Source organism: Megalops cyprinoides, chromosome 20 (assembly GCF_013368585.1).
Source record: "Megalops cyprinoides isolate fMegCyp1 chromosome 20, fMegCyp1.pri, whole genome shotgun sequence".
NCBI lineage: Eukaryota > Metazoa > Chordata > Actinopteri > Elopiformes > Megalopidae > Megalops > Megalops cyprinoides.
In genome coordinates this window covers 21,109,319-21,132,219 of record NC_050602.1, presented here as the reverse complement: position 1 = coordinate 21,132,219, position 22,901 = coordinate 21,109,319, and the positions used below count along the sequence as shown (strand labels likewise).

The 22,901-nt window shown below is 43.4% G+C and overlaps 1 protein-coding gene across 4 annotated transcripts in view; it reads right to left on the bottom strand.

The window, feature by feature from the left end:
- The window catches only part of LOC118795336 (unconventional myosin-IXb-like), a 41,477-nt gene extending 25,927 nt beyond the window's left edge, over nucleotides 1–15,550 (bottom strand). For 3 of the 4 annotated variants that reach the window (XM_036553753.1, XM_036553756.1, XM_036553755.1), the window contains exons 1-3: nucleotides 15,194–15,550; nucleotides 8,729–9,617; nucleotides 483–577 (exon numbers count right to left, since the gene is read on the bottom strand). In XM_036553753.1, the coding sequence (XP_036409646.1) occupies nucleotides 483–577; nucleotides 8,729–9,553 (920 nt within the window). In that variant the 5' untranslated portion in view covers nucleotides 9,554–9,617; nucleotides 15,194–15,550. Of the gene's footprint in view, nucleotides 1–482; nucleotides 578–8,728; nucleotides 9,618–10,783; nucleotides 10,902–15,193 lie in introns of all 4 variants that reach the window. The other variant, XM_036553754.1, reaches the window with a different exon arrangement.
- Nucleotides 15,551–22,901: the final 7,351 nt, after the last annotated feature.

The window sequence follows — 22,901 nt, the reverse complement described above, 5'->3', positions numbered from 1 at the left end:
GGAAATGGTGTTGAGATTACTCTTTCTCACTCTCCCTACCCTTTACACAGCTATCTACAATGATCCTGATAGGCAATGACAGCATTACAAAAGGGGTTCTGCAACATTTCCAAAAGAAGTGCACTGTATCTAAAAAAGGAGCGTACATTATTTAGAGGAGGGGTTACACAACAGAAAAAGTGTCAGGCATCTAAAAAAAGACATACGCCTCCAGTAAAAGTATACCAGAAGTAAATATGAGTGTCAAAAATAGTGACAGAGCGCAGTGAAATTAGCCACAATAAGACTTCTGGATTTCGGCTTCCCGTTTGTACTGACGTGTTTAGATATTACACGGCCACCACAAGCGGCGCCTTCTGGTGACAGCCTGATCATGTGATCCTGTGAGCCCATGATAATGTGACCATGTGACCGTATGACCACGTGACCACAGGACTCAGCGACAGTGTGACAGCGTGGGCGACAGAGCGCAGGTGACTCACCCCCTGACCACTCCGCTTTCCAGGTAATTGACCTGGATGAACTTGCCAAAGCGGCTGGAGTTGTCGTTGTGAGCCGTCTTTGCGTTGCCAAATGCCTGTTGGCAGAAAGCAGAAGAGATAGTTATTGGTATTTAATCGCGATTACCGGTGAACAGACTCAAACGTTTCAAAACATGCACCAGTGAACATTGTTTGGGGGCTGGTTGTTAGATACAGTCATGGAAACTTCTCTGTTCTAAATGGCTCCTGTACATAGCTCAGCTGCTCACTACAGTCAAATTGAAAAGAAACACAAGATCTGCTTTTGTATGAGGGCTGCACAGCTCCAACACTGGAAGGCCACAGTCCAGCAGTACTGCAGTTCACTTTAAACCACACATACTCCCAGCCAAATGAGTTCAATCAAGACACTGATTAGGTGAGCCACCAGTGAATACTGCAGTCCTATTGGATCAGAGTTGTGATCAGCTATGGTTTGAAATACAGAATCAGATCCCAGCATCCCAACTGACAACAGCTCAAACCTTCAGGCCGCAAACACTTCTCCACACGTCAGTCACAGTCATAAGGGGACTGCGTGACATCACAGATTTGCCCGCTGCCCACACTGATCACAGTTCCAGTAAACAGCGAGTGCAGAACACGCATCATCTCCACCATCGCTTTTTAAAACGTTTTTTACATTTTTACAGTTCAGTATTGGAGGCAATTATTCACACCAATGTGTATTTGTGAGGTCAGTGCCAGGGTCATGATGCCCAGCCAACCCACTGGGTGATAAAGAGACCAGTGGGCACAGAAGCTGGCACAGGTCTGAATAAGAGCCAGTGCTAACTGACAGCACCTCACATGGTGCATGATTGCGGCAGTCACTGGGTGGGACTGGGAGTGGGGACGAAGGATTGATAACGTTACAGTGGTTGGCTTCCTTATATTCCTTGAATATGCCTTTTGTCAGTTTACGTTGTTCTTGTTTCTGAGCTCCCCTTTATGGCGGTTCCTGATATCTCTGGAAGTCTGTCTTGCGTAATCACGTCAGATGAGCGGCTCTAAGGAAGCTTACGGAAATCCCCAAAAGCACTAAATTACTCAAATACTGATGCTTACAGCTGCACTGAGTGGGGTGTTGGTCTAAGAATAAGTCACATCAGGGCAAATTTTAATCAACCATTTGGAGTTTACATAACAGGTATAATATAAACACACACACACACACACACACACACACAATGTGCACGTGCACATGCACACGTACACGCATGCACTAACTCGAGGACTTAGATTCCACTGCCTTTGGGTCAGCTTAGGTTACAGACCTAACTGGAACTCCTGCTGTGAGATGGTGAGATCACTGTGCTGATTGTTGAGGGTCCACATGAAAGGGAGGCAGCTGGTGGCAGGACCCTTGGGTGCGACCAGTTCCTGTCTCAACAGGCCCACACTGCCTACTTCCTACACAAGGAACAGCCGTGAACATACTCTTCCTATCTCTGCCACTCCGCTCTGCTCCAGGTCTCTGACTGTGGTGCCCTCTGCATGAAATTCCTCACTTGCTCACAACTTACTCACATTCCTTTGGAAACATGAACAGCATGCAAATTGTTTCTAATTATGGTCACGTGTGGGTGTATGAATGTGTGGCGTGTGTGCGCGTGTGTGTTTGAGAGAGAGAGAGAGAGAGAGAGAGAGAGAGAGAGAGAGAGAGAGAGAGAGAGAGATGAGGTGTACAGTGGGTTGGTCACATGACCTGGCAGAGTCTGTCTCGACGCGTTCCTGCTTGTGCTCTGTCTCTCCTTTTCCAAGGCAGCCAACACCCTGCATATTTTTGTCACAGAGGATGGATCGAGTTTCACAGCAACCCACCAACAGGATCCTTATCGATTCCTCCCCGCCCCCACCAGTCCAGTACCTGTTTCACAAGGCCTTCAAAGAGGCGAACAAACGCACTGCTATGCGTAAATAAAAATACACAAAGAATGCGGGCTGCTGCTTCCTTTTCTGATACTGCTGGGAAGATGCAACACAGGTGTCATTACTGGCCTCTCCGAAACAGATTTTTGAACACAACCTCATTCAAGGCTGTAATTACTTACTGATGATAATTCCTCAGGGGTCACACAGTGTCCATGCTATTCAACTGCCACCGTGGTACGCTAGTGTAGGACTGTAACAGCAACAAGTGTAATGGTGTAGGAGTTTTTACCAGTGACTAATGAATACGTAACAGTGGTTTTTACATCAGAGAAAAATGGCTTCGTCAGCAGATGAATGATGCTTGATGCAACACCAACGCTTTCTGTGGTGTTTCCAGTTGGCCCACATGAGATGAGAAACGAACCTAGACCTATGCTTAGAAAGTGGTGCTATAAAAATACCAAGGATTCTTTCAACTTAATATGAACTTTGTGAACACTGGTATTCTGATTACTGAATATATATATAAAAATGACCATGCTCAATGTAACATGACAATACTTATCTTCAAACCGCCCTCCTGTCTCAATGATGAATGCAAAAAAAAAAAACGCACAAATATTTGGTGGAAAACACACAGGAGAGAGAAGTAGACTTCTGCCAATTAAAAATAGACTCTGGATGAAGTTTATGGTTTACATTCACTCACAATGGTAGTATCGTCAGGTGTCTGTCTGTACCAAAGTCGATGCCCAACAGGAATAAAGTCTTTAGAACATCGACGTAGCACACAGTAAAACTACCCAGGATTCCAAAGGACTTTTGACAAGCAGGGTGCCTGACTGGAGACTGTGAGGCAATAGGCAGGGGAAAAAAATTTTAGAAAAAAATGGTGACAGGAGTGACACAGTAAATTCAGCATAAGACAGGTACATGTTCATTGCCTCTCCTGGGAAATGAAGGGCCGACTGAAGGCCTGAGGGACAGTCGGCACTCGGAAGCAGCAGTTAATGAGATGGACTTGTGACTCAAAGACAGTGAGTCAATTGTCCTGCAGCACTGTCGTGTGCTTAAGATGAACTGCTTCTTTATAAATGGTGACTCGATAATATGGCTTCTGCATAAATGGATAATGTGATAAGCAAGCTATGCAAGTCTCCTAGCATAAGGAGAGCTGCTAAGCACAAAATGTGCTCCTTGAAGCATTATGCACTGAATCCTTCTGCTGACGCTTGATGCTGTAGTTGGTCCACTTTCTTTTAGTTATTAGACTGCATGTCAGTCAGAGTGGCATAGCGGTTATGTGACCTAGTGACTGTGATACATGGTAGTGTGTGTACTCGGCTTCGCTTTGCTCGTAGGCTGTCTAGTCAGGTTGCACAAGTTAACTTGTGGTCGGGCTTGAATAGTGTTATGCTCACACCCACTGGTCTGGGGATGTTGTTAGCCTGGTCTGACACTGTTGCTCATTCGACTTGAATGGATGTGCTTCTGGTCTCTCGTGCTGTACGTCACACCGGATAAGAGCGTCTGCTAAATGAATGTAACATAATGTAACGTTTACAAGCAGAAATTTTAATCTTCATGGCTGGATAAAAATAAAGATACCATGTTTGAGCCACAGTGAATTACAATCACCAGCCAACCTGCAAAGATTGGCTACCTGAGACTTATTAAGAGTCTGAGACTGTACACACTGTACACATTTTATCCAAATAATAACTACTGTATTTAAAGATAAAGATCCTACAGGTGACCCATTGACTTAAAAATATACAACATAGAATGTAACAATTACAATGCTACACAATATAATCCAAAAAAACCTACATCAATCTATGCATAACAATAATGTAAAATACAAAATGTACATGTTAATTTTGGGGGAATTATATTCTATAGACTGTATAGTGCGAACAAGGAAAAGTTTAGGGCAATCTTCTTACATGTTAGACATTTGACCCACTGAACCATCTGTTGGTACGGTGCCAATGTAGAACCTTATCTTCAAACCGCCTGTCTGACTCATCGCAGAGGACCAGCCTCAGTGCTCAGTGTAGTCTCTCTCAGCCCTCTTCCAACACCAGAGAGCTCTGTCCCTTTAAGGGAGCCCACCCCCGCCAACACCTCCATCCACCAATAAACTACGGCAGGGATCAGGGCTGTAAAACAGGTCATCCAGACCCTGATAAAAGCATAGCTTCCCCTCCTGCTCCACATGCTCCTGCCTTTTCGGAGCTGAAGTTGGAGGAGGGGCCAAAGCGAGCAAAAATGGGCAAACGAGGGAAAAGGGCTGTGGGGGGAATTCTGGGAAACCTGCCTAACCTGTTGGTTAGAGAATAGAGGGTGCTGTAGGAAAGTAGCAGAGGCCTCTGCTTTCCCGTGTGCGGAGTGCAGTGGGGGGTTGGAACAGGTGAGAAAGCGCGACAAAACCGGCAGCGGGGTGGTATAGTGCCAAGGTCGGCGGCTCAGTTCCCAGGTGAGGCACTGCTGTTGCACCCTGGGCAAGGTGCTTAACCCGAACTGCACCAGAAAAACATCCACATGTATAAATGGTTAAGTTGCCAGTTTGTAAGCTATGTTAGTCAATCTGGATGAGAGGGTCTGATAAGCAAACGCATTACAATAAAACGCGACTGAAAACCTCATTTGACTAAGTCCTCCATGTTGACATCAACGCAGTTTATGGGCATACCATAGAGGCATAGCTCAGCCATGGGGCATACCATAGGGCATACGGGGCATACCATAGGGCATACCTCAGCCTGGGCATACCATAGGGCATACCTCAGCCAAAGAAATAATAACCATAAAAATGGTGGTTGCTAAACAGAGAAAAGAGGGGGCAGGCCAGTGGCTGGCTGTAGGAAGCACAGTGAGGTGTGTCAGCCAGGAAACTAGGCTCGGAACCAGAAGGTTGCAGGTTCACTTTCCAGGTGGGGAAATGTGGCCACACCCTCAAGATACTTAACTCCACCTGCTTGCTGAAAACAACCAGCTGTATAAACAGATAATAAATTAGAATTTCAAATATAGCCTACACTGTGGGGTGTCCTGGAAAAGAGCACCTGTGAGCAGATGAATAATTTAACATGATTTGTCGGGGAGTTTATAGTGATTGTGCACATCCAAAGAACTCCTTTTGTGGTGATCACACCTTTCTGTCTGTTGGCGTCAACATTCTACGGTGAAGTTATAGTGCAGTTACACACTGACAACCACCTCACTTTGTAAGTGTACAACTGAGAGTCCCTCTTGGTCATATTCACTTACGCTTGGCAATGACTGAACTTGAATATTAAGAATGAAATGAAGGAAAGAGGGTAACTCTCAGCAAGCACATCACCGACACAGCCTCCTCAAGAGTTTGTCACCTGACCCTTTAAAAAGGAACTTTAAAAAAAATGGTGTGAATATTCAGCTCTCCAAGGACGCTGTCAGTCCAGATTAATCAGGTAAAACAGTGATCACGCTGCTCGAACATGACCACAAGTTATCGAGTGAAGAACCACTGAGTAAGACATCAGATAAAATCAGCGGGGTGAGTGGCTTCCTCTGTGTTGCATTACGAGTGAGTGTCACATGAGACCCAGCTGTCCTAAGCAAGCATTTAGCATCATATCGGGAGTCGTGCTGACAGAACTAATGATATTAAAGTGTGGGCAGTTTGGACAACACAGTCATTTTTATTGGCATCTCTGCATAGTACAAATGAAGTTTATGCATAGAAGTCGCTAAATTTAGGTTTTTTTGGATTCACTAAGTAAAAAATGAATTCTTCCTATTTATCATGACAGAGCACCACCAACTGAATGAAAGCCATAGAAAAGGCGGCAGATTTAAATTTTGATAACCTCCAAGTTTATTCTGAGGGTTCATCTACAGGAACGGACTTTTTTAAGAGACAGCTGGAGAGAATCTGCAGACAGCTACAACTTGCTGGCACCTGGCTGCCCATGATTTAAACTGAACACAACTTGAATTAAATATATTTTTTAGCTAAAGAGTGTCATTTACACTGGGATTTGTACACCGCATCATAAAAGTTTTGGGTTTACAGGCCTTTTCTCTCTTGAGGACATGAAGGGCTCTGCTTTCAACATTTATCATTTCAGCACAGCACTTTTGCTCAAGGGTACAACAACAGTTCCCCACCGAAAAAATCAAACATCCAACTGTGTGATGAAAAGTACAGCTTCATTATATTACATTGTATGCGTTTAGCAGGTGCTCTCATCCAGAGCGACTTCCAGCACAAAAGCACAGAAGTGCATCCATTCAAGCTGAATGAGCAACAGTGTTAGGCCAGGCTAACAACATCCCCAGACCAGTGAGTGTGAGCAAAACACTATTCAAGCCCGGCCACAAGTTAACTTGTGCAACCTGACTAAACAGCCTAGAAACTAAGTGAAGCCGAGTACACACACACACACACACACACACACACACACCATATATCACAGTCACTAGATCACTGAATCCAAACACACAGCTTATTAAACACTGTGCCACTCTGGCTGACACACAGTCTAATAATGAAGAAAAGTAGACCAACTACAGCGTCAAGCTTCAGAGAAGGATTCAGTGCATAATGCTTCAGTGAGCCAGCCTTTCAGGCTGCATTTATGCACAGGCATGTTCATGTTTTTAAGTTGTGTATGCTCACGTGGTAAGGGTTGCCTGCACCTGCTGTAGTCACTCTCCTCTTTGAAGAATGATCCCCGGTTCCCTGCACCATTGTCATTTGTCACATCCTGACTCAGGATTGAAATGTATTGCAGCTCCCCCCAGTAGAAATGTCAACAAGCACACAAGGCTTACCCCCAGACGAAACACAAGAACCGACCATGTCAATGGTCCCCAAAAGCCAGGTTTATAACTCACTAAAATCTGCATCACCCCACTATGTTGTTTCACTGGCTGCTGAGCAGATAGCTGATGTGCTGAATTTAAGGCTGTTGTCAGAACCATGTCTGTTATAATTAGTCCCTTCACAAGTGGACCCTTTCACACTAATATGACTAACATTACAGAGTGAGTTTCCATGCTCTGTGTTAACTAACTTTTGCTAGGAGACGATATGTATTATATATAATACGCCACCACTTAATGGTACTTGAAGGTTTTCTTCCCATTTTGCTCTCTCTCACAGGTTAAAAAAACATCCACACATTCTCTGCATAAATAAAGCTTCACTGAGCAACTATCTATGTATGCTCATGTTTCCTGAGGATGATGTTTGGGGTAAAAAAATAATTAACTGTGCTTTCAATGTTGAATCGCATTTTGACACAAACTCGTACTAAAAGGTTTTCATGTGAGGCTTTATGAAGTGGCACTTCCCACTTCTTTTTTCATTTCTTCTTTTTACGTAAAAAAAACTTCTTTTACAGCCCTTTTTCCATCACAGCTGTGTAAAAGGATCTCACTCTTCTTCCACCCTGTACTTTCAGATGAGATGACAGTGGAAATTTGACAATTCCCCAGGGAAACTGGAGAAAATGGCCCACTACAACAATAAATAATAAATGTCAAAAGCATTCATAACACCAGTCCCTTAGGCTGCTTTTCCTTGCCTTGCTTTCCGTGACACAGATTTAAAGCTTTTGACAATATAGTTTGCTACAATGTCGTAAGCTAGCTTGATTAATGCGTTTTAATGAGTTCTGAAGGCATATTGTAAGTGACTTATCTGGAGAGTTTTTGATTTTCTATGGATATGATGGCTCAGCACTGGCTTTTGGTAGTTATGTGTATTTGATAACTGTGTGCTGCCCTGTCACCCTGTAACCAGCTCTGGACAAGGGCATAATGATAATAATAATAATAATAACAATAATAACAATAATAATAATAATAACCATCATCATCATCATCATCATACTTACACTACTTCTTGTGCTATTAATGTTCCCCCAGTTATTACTGCTGCTGCTGCTGATACTACCGCTTATGATAATAGCAACTTCATAACGTGCTGTTTATTTCGTTATGATAAGAGGAGCCCTTAGCCCACAGGTGAAACGAATCCAGAAGTGATGTGAAGGTCAGGGCCATTCAAATTCTGTTGGTTTAACGGCCAGAAACGCTGTGCTTCTGGTATTACATTATTGTCATCTAGCAGATGCTGGTATACAACGCCAACAACAATAACAACAAAAGAACAAGAACAAAGTCTGCAGCTGCTGTGTAAGTGAGCCCTGGATGTCACAGGACAGGGGTGTGTGTGTGTGTGTGTGTGTGTGTGTAACACATTTTGCGTCATCGCAAACATGAAATGCGGTGATGTATCGTGACGACATGGTGCTCACGACCGTCAGCCAGCCCCTTACCTCCAGCACAGGCCCCGCCCCCAGGATGGTTCTCTCCACCCCGCAAGCGTAGCCCTTGTGGCTGAGCGCCGTCAGGCAGTGGATCAGGAAGTTGGTGCTCTGCGTCTTCCCCGAGCCGCTCTCCCCGGAGATCACCATGCACTGGTTGGCGCGCCGGTGCAGCATGGTGTAGTAGGCCACGTCGGCCACAGCGAAGATGTGCGGGGGCAACTGGCCCAGCTTGTGCTTGTCGTACATCCTCACGTCCTTGGGGTTGTAGATGGGCAGGAACTTGAAGGGGTTGACGGCCACCAGGATGTTGCCGGCGTAGGTGTAGATCTTGCTGCGGTGGAAGCGAGCACGCAGGTTGTCCAGGATGCCGGCCTCGGTCAGGACGGGGAGGTGGCACAGGTCGTCGAAATCCTGCTGCTGGGGCGAGATGAAGCCTCGGGCGGCCAGCTGCGGCTGGGCCGTCTCCTTCTTGCCAGCGGTCTGCAGGACCGGGCCGTCCACCGCTCGCTGCTGCAGATGGAAGTAGTATCCCTCGCTCTTCAGGTGCTGGCTCTGGGCCCTCGGAGGCCACAGCAGGGTCCTCTGCACGGGGAAATCTCCTTCCTCCAGCACCCACTCCTGGCCCCCGGGCTCCCTCACCTCCACCAGCTCATACAGCCTGGACCCGTCCAGGCCCAGCGTGGCCCTGGCCTGCTGGATGACCCGGACCGCCGTGGCGTCCTTGGAGACAACCAGCGTGCAGCTGGGCGCCGTCTGCTGGAGGAGCCTGGGGTAGATCTGCAGAACGTAGGTCCGGTCGGCCGCCCCGGCCGAGCCGCCGTTCATTTCGCTCATTTCGTGTCACTCGGTCAGGTGACCCTCCGCATGCCGCGCAGCCTCGGGACTCACCATTGGGCACCTGGGTGGAGAGAGGGGGATTTCAGAGAGACACACTTAAATAGGAGACATAATTGTGATCATGATTATGATTTTTATTATATTGTGATGATGATGATAATTATTACTAGTAGTAGTATTTTTATTAGTAGTATATTATTATTATGATAAAGATAATAACTATTATTATTACTGTTACTACCATAACTTCTAGCATTGGACTTTGCACAAACAAAGAGCCGGTGCTTAAAACAACCTTAAATGTGTGAAATACAGATCAGCATCTTGAGTGTTCTACTGTTTACAGTAAAACATTTTGAAAGCTCCAGTACACAGAATCATTTACATTAATCTTTAATGAGCTCTAATCGAAAACAGAATGAGATGCTGCCTGGTGCATCTTGAATGCGAAATGGTATTAATGGTATTAAAATGTGGAAGGCTGGGCAGCACTTTCGACTCTCCTCAGTGACAGTTTTATACTGGTGATTTTAGCCTGTCACTAGCCACGGTTTCGCTTCCTGTTTTTTTTGACCCCAGAGCAAGGAAAATAAACAGCTGCTGGCCAAACTGTCTTGTCCAATCACCACTTGGCAGAGAGGCCGTCTCTACTACCGAGGGATATTCTTTAGCAACACCTCAGGTTAACTAAACTGGGACAGGACACACAACCTCACTCGTTCCTCACTCACCCTTGTGGCTTAACGCCGGACTCACACAACCTAAGAAATTAAGCTCTGCTACACAGGGCTGCATCAACCAATGCCAGCCAATGTCACGAGAGACATGGTGCTTTTCTCTGTGCACTTCTGTGTGTGACAGTTTATCTGCACGGTTTAAACTGCATGTGATGACACACAGAGCAGGGTGGGTTTTGTGGTGTGCCAGCCCTGCATTGCAAGCCTTGCTCACTATTAGCCTTTTCTGCTGCATTATCAGAAATATTTCCGCGTGAGGTTTCTCTTTAATAGCGGAGGGAATTCGGTGCTCTAACGGCTCGGCAGCTGAAAGCTCCGCCATGGTCTCACACCACAGAGCTTTCAAAATGACCCAACCCACCCACTCTGTCACTGCAGATGAAATTTTCATGATGCTTCCTCTTACTAAATGTGTCACTATCTACCCCAGTTCCACATATAATCCTTCACCAAGCATGACGGTTTGTGTAAATGGACAGTACAACATTACCCATCTTTCGCTTGTATAATCCAGCCTGGTTTTTATTGCTCGAGTGCTTGTTCTGTTTGGAGATCTCGGGCACTGGTGCCCACTCCTAATGCCAGTTCAAATATAGCGAGACATCCTTCTGAAAAAACAACAAATATACTGACAATTAAGAGTTGATCTACTACAGATCCACAAGAGGCCCATAATATTCATGGATTTGCAATTCATAGTTTCAAACACCATGCAGCCCTCCCTGCTCCCAGCTTCACTCTCTGTTCCTGGGTTTCACAGGGCCAAGCCAGCCCACGCTGCCTTTAACATACATGTTACACTTGTTTATAGTATTGCTACATTCTTGTGCATGTTAATCCCCTTGCTTGTGGCAGTTTTACTTGAAAGTGTGGTTGTTTTGTGCTGGGGATAAATCTGCTTTGCACACAAGTCTACATTACTGGTACAGCGCGGTGTTCCATGATTTTTCCCAATGAGTGAGGGCGGTCTATATCTTCTGCTACAGATCGGGAGGGTGTCCTGTCCCCATAATACTCTGGCCAGAGGTAAAGCAACGGAGAGGCACATACAACTGGAAGGTCACTCTGTCTGACAAGCTGAAGGAGGATGGAGGAGCAACAGGTTAGACTCATGTTCTTCGTAGAGTAAAACCAAGTTGATCTGCATTACAGAAAGAGTCCAGACCAGAGGTGAATGAACAGCATGGAGGATGATCTTGTGCATACACACACACACAGGAGCAGGAGAGGCCAGCAGGATTCCCTCCTTTAAGAGAAAGGTTCAGTCTCAAGCCACTGCGGGGGCCTGTTCTTAAAGAGAATGTGCATGCTGCTTTTCTTTCCATGTACAACACATATTCATATATAACTGGCCCAGAAGTGTCACACGGGGTGTCCCGACCAATCAAAGGTCAGCGACCATTGTGCATGAGAAGTGAAGTAACAAAGACTGTGATTGGGGGGGGGGGTGGTGAACCTAAGCCTCCTGTAGTGATTTCAATCCAAACTCAGGCCAGTTTTAGACTCAGTCAGACCAAGCCTTTTGCTGGGCTGCTATCAGATAAACATGAAGTTTCAACGCAAATGTTATGTAAATACTCCAATCAGCATGCATTTGCAACTGGCAGCATTGCCCTGGCCCCCACATATGAAAAGCAGCAAGCACAAAGTATAATCCGGCAATGATTCCTCTGTATTTTGGCTTTGATGGTCCTTTATTTACACATAACTAGCCACCTGCCATGGGTGACCAGACCACTCACAGGCATGACGTGGTTCTGAGCGGTGGTTAAGAATATCGGGAGCTGTAGTTAAGTGTGTAATCCAAACAAGATCTCTAAGAAGCAGCGCTACACCGACATGAAAGCAATATAAACCACCTTTGTGAGAAAAAAGCTAATTTTTCACACTTTTTTTCACACCTAAGTCATACATCAGGAAGCAATAGGTTAGGTTATAATCTGAAGGCCCACGCATGAAAGACTTCAAAGTGGTTCCAAGTACTCATATTGAGTTTCGCTCATATTGTGTACCTAACAGCTCAAATAAGTTATTCAAACCAATATCCTAGTGACAAGTTCAATTAGTTGTAGTGACTGTAAAAGGCAGTAGAGGCTGTAATTACTAATTGAAAGATAATTGCTTGATCTTGGAGAACCTAATAGTGATACCATTCAACAAATCATTCAGCTGAGGTCTTGCAGATGGCTCATTCAACTGTTATGCAATCCAGTTATTTCTCTTTTATCTACATTTAAGCATGTTCCTTCAGAATAATTAATACAGATTTTCTTGTCCAGAGTGACTTACATAGTTTACATTTCATCCATATAGGCAGCTGGATGTTTACTGAGGCAATATGAGTTAAGCACCTTGCCCAGTGGTACAAGACCTGTGCCCCACCTGGAAATCAAACCAGCAACCTTTGCATTAAGAGCACTGCTTCTTCTACTTATTTTTTTATTGTTGTATGACTTTTAAATTCTAATTTCTGATTATAAAGTAACCAAGGTACCACTGTTAAGTCCATCACTGTCAAAACGGCCATTTACGGTTTCCATTTAAAGTTTTTTTGTTGATAACGTTGTGTAGTTCTTGGTATGTGAATGGTAGTTTTCTGTCATTGCGAACGTCAGTAAGAGTAACTGACACAATGACTGACAGGCGTCTCTTATTACACAGTAACAAGCTTTCTTTTTAAGCCGAGCTGTGCATACAGGAAGGTGAAAAGCAACTTTGTCGGTGAGGAGAAAGCAGAAAGCACCGCCTGCGCATAAAGAGAAGAGGCTTCCCACCACGCCCAACCCAGAATTCCACAGTCCAGACGTTACGCAGTTGACAGTGTGCTCTCCTCCTTAGAGACAGGCCCCGCGCTGAGTGACAGGCCTCTGCCTGTTCACAAATCGCAGAATGAGAGCAATGCCGAGATGGAGCGATTTCACTGCGGAGGCCTGTGGAATTCCGTGAGGCAAAGCGGCAGGGTCTTACTACCATCCTTCAGTTCAAACAGATTCTGGTTTTTCTTCTAATGACACACACAGTCATGCCACTCAGCGCTTTAAGGGCTTCCTCAACATATACAGACATAAAGGGTAGTGATGGAAGAGAGAGGCTTCATGAAATCCATCATGGCTGAAGCTACCTTGTACTGTCAATCACCTGACTTGCTGTTACCAATCGAATCTTTGCTCTGCACAGCAAAACATGACCATTGATTCTGGTCAATAAGTCACTGATAGCACATGCCGGAGAGGACAGTTGTTTTGGCATTCATGAGGACACAATCTGTTATCACTTTTGAGTCATTCTCTGAGAACAGAATTACTCACCCCATTTTATGGACTCAAATGACATCTCTAAATATGATGATTTTAAATTTGGTAAACATGTAAGAAGTGCTAAAATCATACTAATTATAAACATGGATCTCTGATGTATCATTTTAGAGTGGTGCAGCAAAAAACACTTTTGTTTTGGTGATTTCTGAAGCATATGACACAGTCAAAATCCCCAAGAAAAGTGCCAGCACTTTGATTGATATGCAACATGAGTCATTAGGGAAATGAGCGAACAGTTCTGCTACTGTATGAAGGAGGCTTTACTGAAGTACAACAAACAATTTGCAACAAAAATTAAACAACTGAAAAGAAGAACTCCCCCATAATTCCTCTGTAAAGCATGCAGGACACACACACACATGCACACACACAGACACACACACACACAGACACACACACACACACAGAGCAGAAAAATAAGCCATTCAGATAATTTTATCTTATTATTTGCCCATAATCTAAATGTATATATCACTCCATCCAGTTTGGTCCTGAAACATTCCCTTGTCTCAGAGTCTGCTGTCACTCCTGGGAGGTTTTTCTACATGTTTACTGTCTGTGTCAAATCAACTAGTTTGGAGAGTAAGGCCCAGAGATTCCCTTTGACTCACAAATAAAGGCACATGTTTTTATTACTCACAAATATTGTTTGGCGAGTTCAGGGATCAGCAAACTTAATGAAGAGAATTGTGCTTCCACTGACACAGGTACCACTTGCATGTATGTGTTAGTCGAAGTTCAGAGCAAATGTTGATTTGAATCTCTGCCTACGGTGAGAGCCTTCATAAAACAGACGATTTTACCACAGAGCACTAGGTTGTCGAATTCTGAAGAATAACATCAATAAGATGAGTCAAGTCTCAATTGAGCCGAAAGTAATAAACTAATTTGTATTGTTCCAATACAATTCCAGGAGATTGTTCCACGTGTCCAGAAAACACTTTTGGAAAAGTCAGCGCTGCAAAAGCCCCTATTGATAAATATTAGTTCCTCTCAGGCTTACGTAGGCTACGCCTTTCGCTCAGTAAAACCTATACCCTACAGAAATTAATCGCAGTCCAAATGTAGTCATGTTCAACGTGCCAATCACCGATAAAATCTATCCTTTATTGAAGAGGAAACATGTCATTCTAATGTGGATTAGCCAGGCCAAATCTGCATTAATACTGCGTGCAATGTACACTGAACATTGATGCAAATATCTAAGATGTTAAGATCAAGGAACTTATATAAACAAGGATTTAAAAGAGAGAAACACAAGTTATTGTCGCTTTTGTAGCGTATTGAAAACCACTTTCAGTCTCTAACGGCAATATATTGCTCTGTAATGCTGACATACACAGCCGATTTTAGACGTGTCGGTTTCGTTTGTCACCTGTAGTAGCCGACAAGCAAATAACTTCTTAAGATACCAAAAAGGCACTCTGTCAATGAAATATACACATCATTATACAATATTGTACTATGTCTATTCGCGCTCATTTACTCAAAACAAAAACGATGTCTGTCTTTTCCTAATTAACTACTCTAGCAAACTAGAGAAAAAAACATGAGTAGGTAAGTCCCAAGGTTCGCAAACTTACCTTGTTTCAAGATTTCCTCATTTTAATCCCATTGGTTGCAAAATCGTAAACTGGGACGCAGCAGGCTACCTTGAAGTTTTGTATACACTTTCTCTAGCAAAACACAAATCAATACAGGTGAGCTAGTCGGCGTTGTTTGGTGTATTGCATAGGTACGCGAACAAGTTTTCAGAAGGTCTTGCCTGAAATCATAATCATAGGCTAAATAACAATATTTATGCGTTTTCCGTGAACGCGGAAAATTACTTGGAACTATGAAATAAGTAATGAGAACAAATACAGCTTTGACCGTTTCCGATCCGTGGACATGTTCGGTTTTCTCGATAGCAGTTGCTTCCTTGTGCGTCTCTCCTGATCATTGCCGACGCCGTCAGAAATTATTTCAAGACAGCTCAGCTGGACGATTCGTTTCTCCTTGGTGACAAGGCGCACTCATCTATGACTGGTGCATATGTATCATTCAGTGAGTTTACACCAATGGGCAGAAAGTTCATTGTGTTTGCGCGGAGAAAAGCAACGTTCTAGGAAAAAGGCGCAAGTTCTCAGTGAATTCCGTATCACCAGCGCCCCCGATTGCGTGTAGGTGAAAATCGCCTCTTTAGTGACTCCAGTGACGTGTAGAAGAAGGTGTGGAACCTGACACAAAATTCCCTTTCTTCTTGCACTGCATTTTTACGGACCAAAAGGATTTTGCAGGACAATTAGGCTGCATCCCCGAGTCACCTCAGCTAAGCCTAACTCAAGTTGAGATTTGAGATACATGCATATTGTCAAAACATTAAAAACCAATGGAGGAAAACCAAACTATTACTGCAACTAACAACAATAATAAAAACAATTAAAGCAATTCAGTGAAAATAAGTAAATAAAACGTCTACTTGTTCAATATCCAAGTAGTAAGTAGAACTAATGTAACGCAGTAATAAAGTATTATTGTTACTATATAGTACACATTATACTATATCGTATAGTGTATAAAATTGTAGATTTGTATCAGAAAATATCTTAGGTCAGATTCACAAATATTAAAGTTACGAGTGAAGAGCTGTCTTGTCACTCATTGTTCTTAAGAATATTGCAGGTAGTTAACTTCTGTATGGAGGGACATACTTGTGCTCCTCCCTCAGGACGAAGGGCAATTTGTGCTAATCCTCCAGTTTGGGTGTGTATTTCATTTGAATGTAATCGTTTTTCTTGCAATGAATGAAAAAAACAAACAAACTAATTTCTCCAACATTTTCAAAAAGTTGTCAAAACATTTAATTATGAGCTTTATTGTATATAAAGTATATAAAGTTAGGCCTGATGTCATTGTTGTCGTTGCTGATCAAACAATAACAATCAAAAACCGATCAACCAACATTAAAGGCAATTCGAGAAATGAACAATACATTAAAATATGGTATATGTCCGTAAGAAATATTTTCTTAAATACTAAATTATTTAGATTATGTTTACATTTATTCCAGAATAGAATGTGTCTGTTGTACTGGAATGAAACCATCCACTTATGTTTGTGAGTCTAGAGCGGCATCTAGTGATACAGAGGTGCAGTTATACGTGTCATGTTGGTGGCAAATAAATATGACGGTACGAACAGGTGCGGAACGAAGCTTAAGATACCTAGCGGATGGTGTAATGCTACGTGCTTCCACATTTATGTTGGATTATTTCCAAAAGACCTTCCCTCGCAGAAAAAGTTGCCAGAACTTCCCATTTTGCTCCTGGTGTGTATGGTACATATATCCTGTGGTTATCATACTTTTATTTTCAAAGGTGGAGACTGTAATTTTGGTTAATATTTTCAGTTTGTGGCCGTTAAGGTGAGAAGCATATTAGCAACATCTGACTGGAACTGCTTCACAAGTTCCACTACCTGCGGTACAAAACAATAAATCTGTGATCTTACAAGAAAGATTTCAAAGGCAAACATTGATGATACAGTAAGTACATGCTTATTCTGACCTAAAAAAAAAAAAAACAAAAAACATTTTTTCCCTGAAGATTTTCCCCCTGTTACATGCTTTCTGAATTTTAAACTCTTGTGAATTTTATCCGAGTCTGTACAACATGTGACACGAAAAAATAACTGTCTGTGTAACTGTTGAAATATATTATGAGTTAGAGAGTATTAATCAATGGTGTATCAGTGGGCTGATGTCTGGGCTATATATATGTATATATATATATATATATATATATATATATATATATATATATATATATGTATCTGGTAATGCATGTCTTTGTAGAAAGCATACTTACTTACTTGTATACCTATGGAATGGTACTTGATACTTGGTATATCTATGGAATATTCCTCATGTGAGTTGAAATACATTTTCTCCCATAATACCCATAATTATGTAAAGACACTTATATATCAAATATGTCATTTTTCATGTTTATAGGTTGACAGAAAGGAACACAGGAAACAAGCTGGTTTCCAGTAACCAATTGCTTTGACATTCCACAAGGTGGAGTAACTGTCAAATTGTTTACATCTGCATGAAGGGAAACCCAAGATGGTCTTTCAAAAAGAAATCTTGTCTGAAATCATATTTTATTCAGAATTTCATGCACTAAGCACCTTATGATTTGCATGCTTTATGGGCAAAGCACTTACTGGCCTGTAAATGGGAGACACAACCCATATGGACGGTAAACAGGATGTTGTGGATCAAGTCACATTGCAGTTATAACTAACAGCAGATAATATTACCTTTCCTTAATTAATTTAAGTTTTGTTTTCGGTATTTCGATATTTCCAGCCTTTTCAGCTAAGTATTTAATTGTAGGCTTTCGCTTAAATAGATGAAATCATTTCCATGTGCTGATCACCATTATATGCATTAATTAGTTTTTCTGGAAGATTCTATATCCCTTTTAAATGATCCGAGAGCTGTCTGTGGACATAGGAGCTTTTTGGACAGTTTTGTTATTTCTCCTTTCATTCAAATTAAGGACTGGTGCTGGTTTATTATTATTATTATTATTATTAGTAGTAGTAGTAGTATTAGTAGTAGTAGTATTATTAATAATAATAATAATAATAATAATAATAATAATATTGTGTTGCATACATCTAACATCTTTCTAGGAACTCATAGAACTTCACAGTAAATGGGAATTGGTCAGGTGGTTTTGGGATTGGTCACTCACCTCCATCACCACCATGTAGCACTCACCTGGGTGATGTTCTTTGTTCTCACCACACATCATCTGAGGTGGAGGAGGAGGGATTTATTTTTCAGATTACAAAGGGGGGATTATTATTTGTCCAGACTGAAAGAGCTTAATTGGGAACTTGGCCAGGGCACCAGGGAGTGCCTTACTCTTTGCAATAGGTGTCAGGAGATCTTTAATGATCACAGTGAGTCAGGGCTGTGGTTTAAGGACTCATCTGAAAAATGGCTCAAACAGCAGAGTGTCTCTGCCATTGCACTGGGGAATCAGCGCCCCTGGTCCTGGGTCCAGAGAGCAGATTTCTGCACTACTACCCCATCAAATCCTCTTCGAGGAACAACCTGATTTTTCCCAGATGTTCTCCTCTCACAGAGCTAACCAAGCCCCACCCTGCTGAGCTTCAGCCATTAGACAGAAGCGAGTTACAGGGCGGTGTGGCTGCTGACAAAAAAATTAAATTCTTAAAACACACCAAATTTACTTTTTGTCATATAGCCCCAATGACTGAAAAAGTGATATTGTCAAGCCTCTGCTGCAAGACAAGATGCCATCGTAACAGCAGCTATCTGTTTGCATTTATGAAATGATAACACCAAGCGCCAGTGGTATATTTCATTTTATTTACTTTTTTCTGCTTTTAAAAATACACTATATGATTATACTGTAAATAATAATGGAATAGAAGCTGACTGCATGGCTGTTAGAAGTCCAGTTTGAAGTAGTCAAAGTCTCCCACACGTTAGGTCATCAGTCATGAGGAAGCTCAAACTCACTTTCATAATCCACAGACCCCATCTTCCACAAGGCACAACAAGAGACACAGATAGCTCACCGAGCTATCTGACCTCTTGTAATACTTCGCGATGACTACTCTTAGCATAGTGATGCACTTATTTGGAAGTCGCTCTGAGTAAGAGCATCTGCTAAATGAAGTAATGTAATGTAATGTAGTGTAACGGCCCAGACCCAACCCAGCAGAGATAATGGCGGATCTTGAGTGACATCATACTCTGTAGAGGAGGCTCTCATTCTCCACGGCGTTGGGAAAAACCCTGCGTGAGAGCATCAAATCTCATGGCACTTTAGAGATCAGGATCGGAGCCAGGAATAACTCCTAATGAAATGAAGACTGAAGGGTACACCTGGGCAGCGAGCGTACCTCATGCCTAGCCCCAGGCAGCTGGGCCCTGCGCCCGGATTCCACATTACAGCCCCACTGTGTGTCAGATGCACTCCCCGCAAGCATCTGAGGAAAGATAAATGGGGCATGGTTACGGCTGAGGCGCCACAGGAGAGGAGAAGGGAGTCAGCTTTTCATGCCTTTTTGTTGGGCGCACTTTGTACTTGCACCTTGTAAATCGCGCTGGAGAGGAGTGTATGCTAAACAAAGATGTGATGTGTAATGGGTAGCGTGTAATGTGTAATGTGTAATGTGTAATGTAATGAACTATTGTGATTCCTCACCGACTCGTCACTCACGTGTGAGAATCAGATCAGGGCAGAAGTTGCTCGTAAGTGCTGATGTAGGACCAGGTTAACCAACCACAATCCTAACCTGAACTATTATAAAATAACCAACAAAACTGGTTCTAGATCTGTGCTTACTGCCAACTTTTGCCTGGTGCTGAGAATCCCTTCAGATGCAGCAGTGTGGCTGGGAACAGTGCCACTCAGTGGTGAGGAGGAGGATTGCACAATCGGCAATCCTCCAGCACTATGATGCACATCAACACAAGGTTAATGGAGGAGCATATATTACAATAGATCCTACAATGAGATAAACATTAACATCAGGAGTAAATTAGCTAATGTGAGAGCAATGAAAGTGGAAGAAAGACAGAGATTTCATTAATTCATTGTCTTAATTCGCTCCAATACTATACTGAAACCAGTGCTCATTTAGCTGTGTCACGACTTCCTTTCACTATAGCATTCTCACAAAGACCTGCACTCTCACAGTTGAGGAGGGAGGTTGTGTGTGTGTGTGTGTGTGTGTGGTGGAGGGAAGGGGGGCGGTGCACCTCTCAAATCCACCCCCGGCCCAGCTCCTGATCTGCAGCCCTGACAGAGAGTCGCCTAACCCATCTTCGTGAAATTCCTGCGTTTATTGCCCAACAGGTGTGTTACCTGACATGTCAGGGGCTGATCGGCAGGTATGGAGTCCTCCGCAGTACTCAGCTGCCGCGAAGCGCCGGTTTAATGGCTGTTGCGTGCAGACGCAGCAGGACCCAAGCCTTCCTCTTTAATTACTGTACATCGCCTCCAGGCGTCAAACAGACAGCTAATGATGTACGCTGTCCCAGCCCCAAACCAACACCCCTTCTGTCTGTCCTTCTATCTGTCTGTCTGTCTGTCTGTCTGTCTACATACATTCCTCTCTGTCGATCATGTTAAGAAAATGCCTGTACTGTCAGTAACGACCTGAGGGTAAGAGAATCTGTTTAATTTCCTGCAGTTCCCAGACGCACAGAGAATCATGGAATTAAAGATGATTGTTATTTACTTCGTCCCTGGTTCTCTTAGCCGGGGAACAAATACATTAGCCAAAATAGTGAAGCTGAGCTGACTACCTGGCAACACAGCTGAACAGGAACACCATATGTGATTGCAATCTAGCATAGATAGTATAGCACAGCTAACTCTTAGCAAGATATCAAAACAATCTAACAATTGATTTTTTGGCAAAAATCATTCAAAGTGTATTTTTCATGTAAGCACCAGAGCTGGAAGTACCAAAGAAAAAAATTATGGTGAGGAAAATGGTAAGACTGCACTAGAGTGTAAAATTCAGAGTGTCTCATTTTAATTAGAAATGTTGATACAGTGTGTCCCCACAGATAATGTGAATGAAAGGGATTGTGTTTTGGAGAAGCTCAGGTCACTGTCCCAGCTCTTCCAGTCAGTAAGCGCAAAGACAAAACGAAGAAGAAACGGTTTACAGTAATTTCCCTTCTCAGAAACTGGCATTCACCTAATTCCCCCGCACAAATATCACCAAGCACACCGGAGTGGGAAGCCCAGCAATCCCCCATCATTCCGACATAATTCCTTCCTTCCTTGTAGAGGAGAAGCCAATTAGTCATTTAAAACTGATGCCTGGTTCCTGACAGTCGTGTTCTAACTGACACCCTGGCATAGAGACAGCCCAGGTTCTGCCTGGGCTTGCCCCCAGCATTTGCATATAAAATGGAGTGTTTTAGGAGGTTTCCATGCGTGTGACCACACTCCTCTGATGGGACCTCAGTCTGAGTCGATGGGGACCAGCCGGGAGGGACTTATGACAAGCTGACGAGGGGGTGGGGGGGGGGGGGGTCACGCCCCCTGCACAGCTGCAGCCAGGGCCTCCAGAGGATGCCCTGGAGAGGGGATTGTTACAATGTGGTCCACTGCCCATAGCACCATCCCCTATCCACTGTTAATATTTGCATAGATTCATCTCATTTCTTTTATATTGTACTTTTGTATTTCACCATGGATTGATGTTTATGTTGTAATTTTAGCCCTTTTTAGCCCTTTAACCTATACTTGTACACCCTTGCACTGTGAATTTTGTACATTTGGGCTGGTAGTGTACCACTGCATAGTGGTAAGGAGCAGGGCTTGTAATCAAAAGGTTGCTGGTTCCATTCCCCACCGGGGCACTGCTGCTGTACCCTTGGGCAAGGTACTTAACCCCCAGTTGACTCAGTAAATATCCAGCTATATAATGTAAATGGATAATGGAAAATTGAAACCTATACAAGTTGCTCTGGATAAGAGCATCTGCTAAATGACAGTGATGTAATGTGCCTTTATTGTTTGTCCTGTAGGTCTAATGTTTGATAATACGTGTACAGCAGCACTTGACTCAGCTGTCCCCAACTGTTATCTTATCTTCAATTTCTCACCCTGCTGGCATGAACCAACCATGCAGTCTTTCTGTGGAGGGCAAAGTCTTTTGGTTGGTTCATGTCAGTCCAGGACTCTTGCAGCTGAAGTCTACAGTGCATGTACTGGGGAGGGGAACACAGTACTATACAGTTAAACCTAACTGAACCAAGCATTTTTATCTTGCTATGGGGAGCAAAGTCTTTTGATTGGTTCACAGCAGTTGGCTGCTGACAGCACATAGCTGCTCTGCCCATTGTGAGGTTCGCATAGCCCCATTCTCCCAGCACCACCTGTGGATGTGAGTTTTAAGCAGGAGAGTGTAGTGGAGCCTAGTAGCATGGGTGCATTGCGTGCCCAATACAGTTGGGGATGTCTCAACCCCCACCCCCCGCTCCCCACCAGACTGGTTTTTGGCTTAGCAGACTGTTCGAATCTTTTGGCCTTGCAGGCAGTGAGAGTGACGGTAAAGAACCCAAGGCAGATCTTTGTTTCTTTGGTGTTTCTTTGGTAACGTCACCAGATAGCGAGGACGGGACAGTGTTGATAAGCTCAATACAGAGACAGGAAGTGGGGTACGAAAAACAGAACACCCAATAAGTGGTGAGAGACGGAAGATCTGAGGTTCATAAAGACAACACTCCAGCTCGATTGG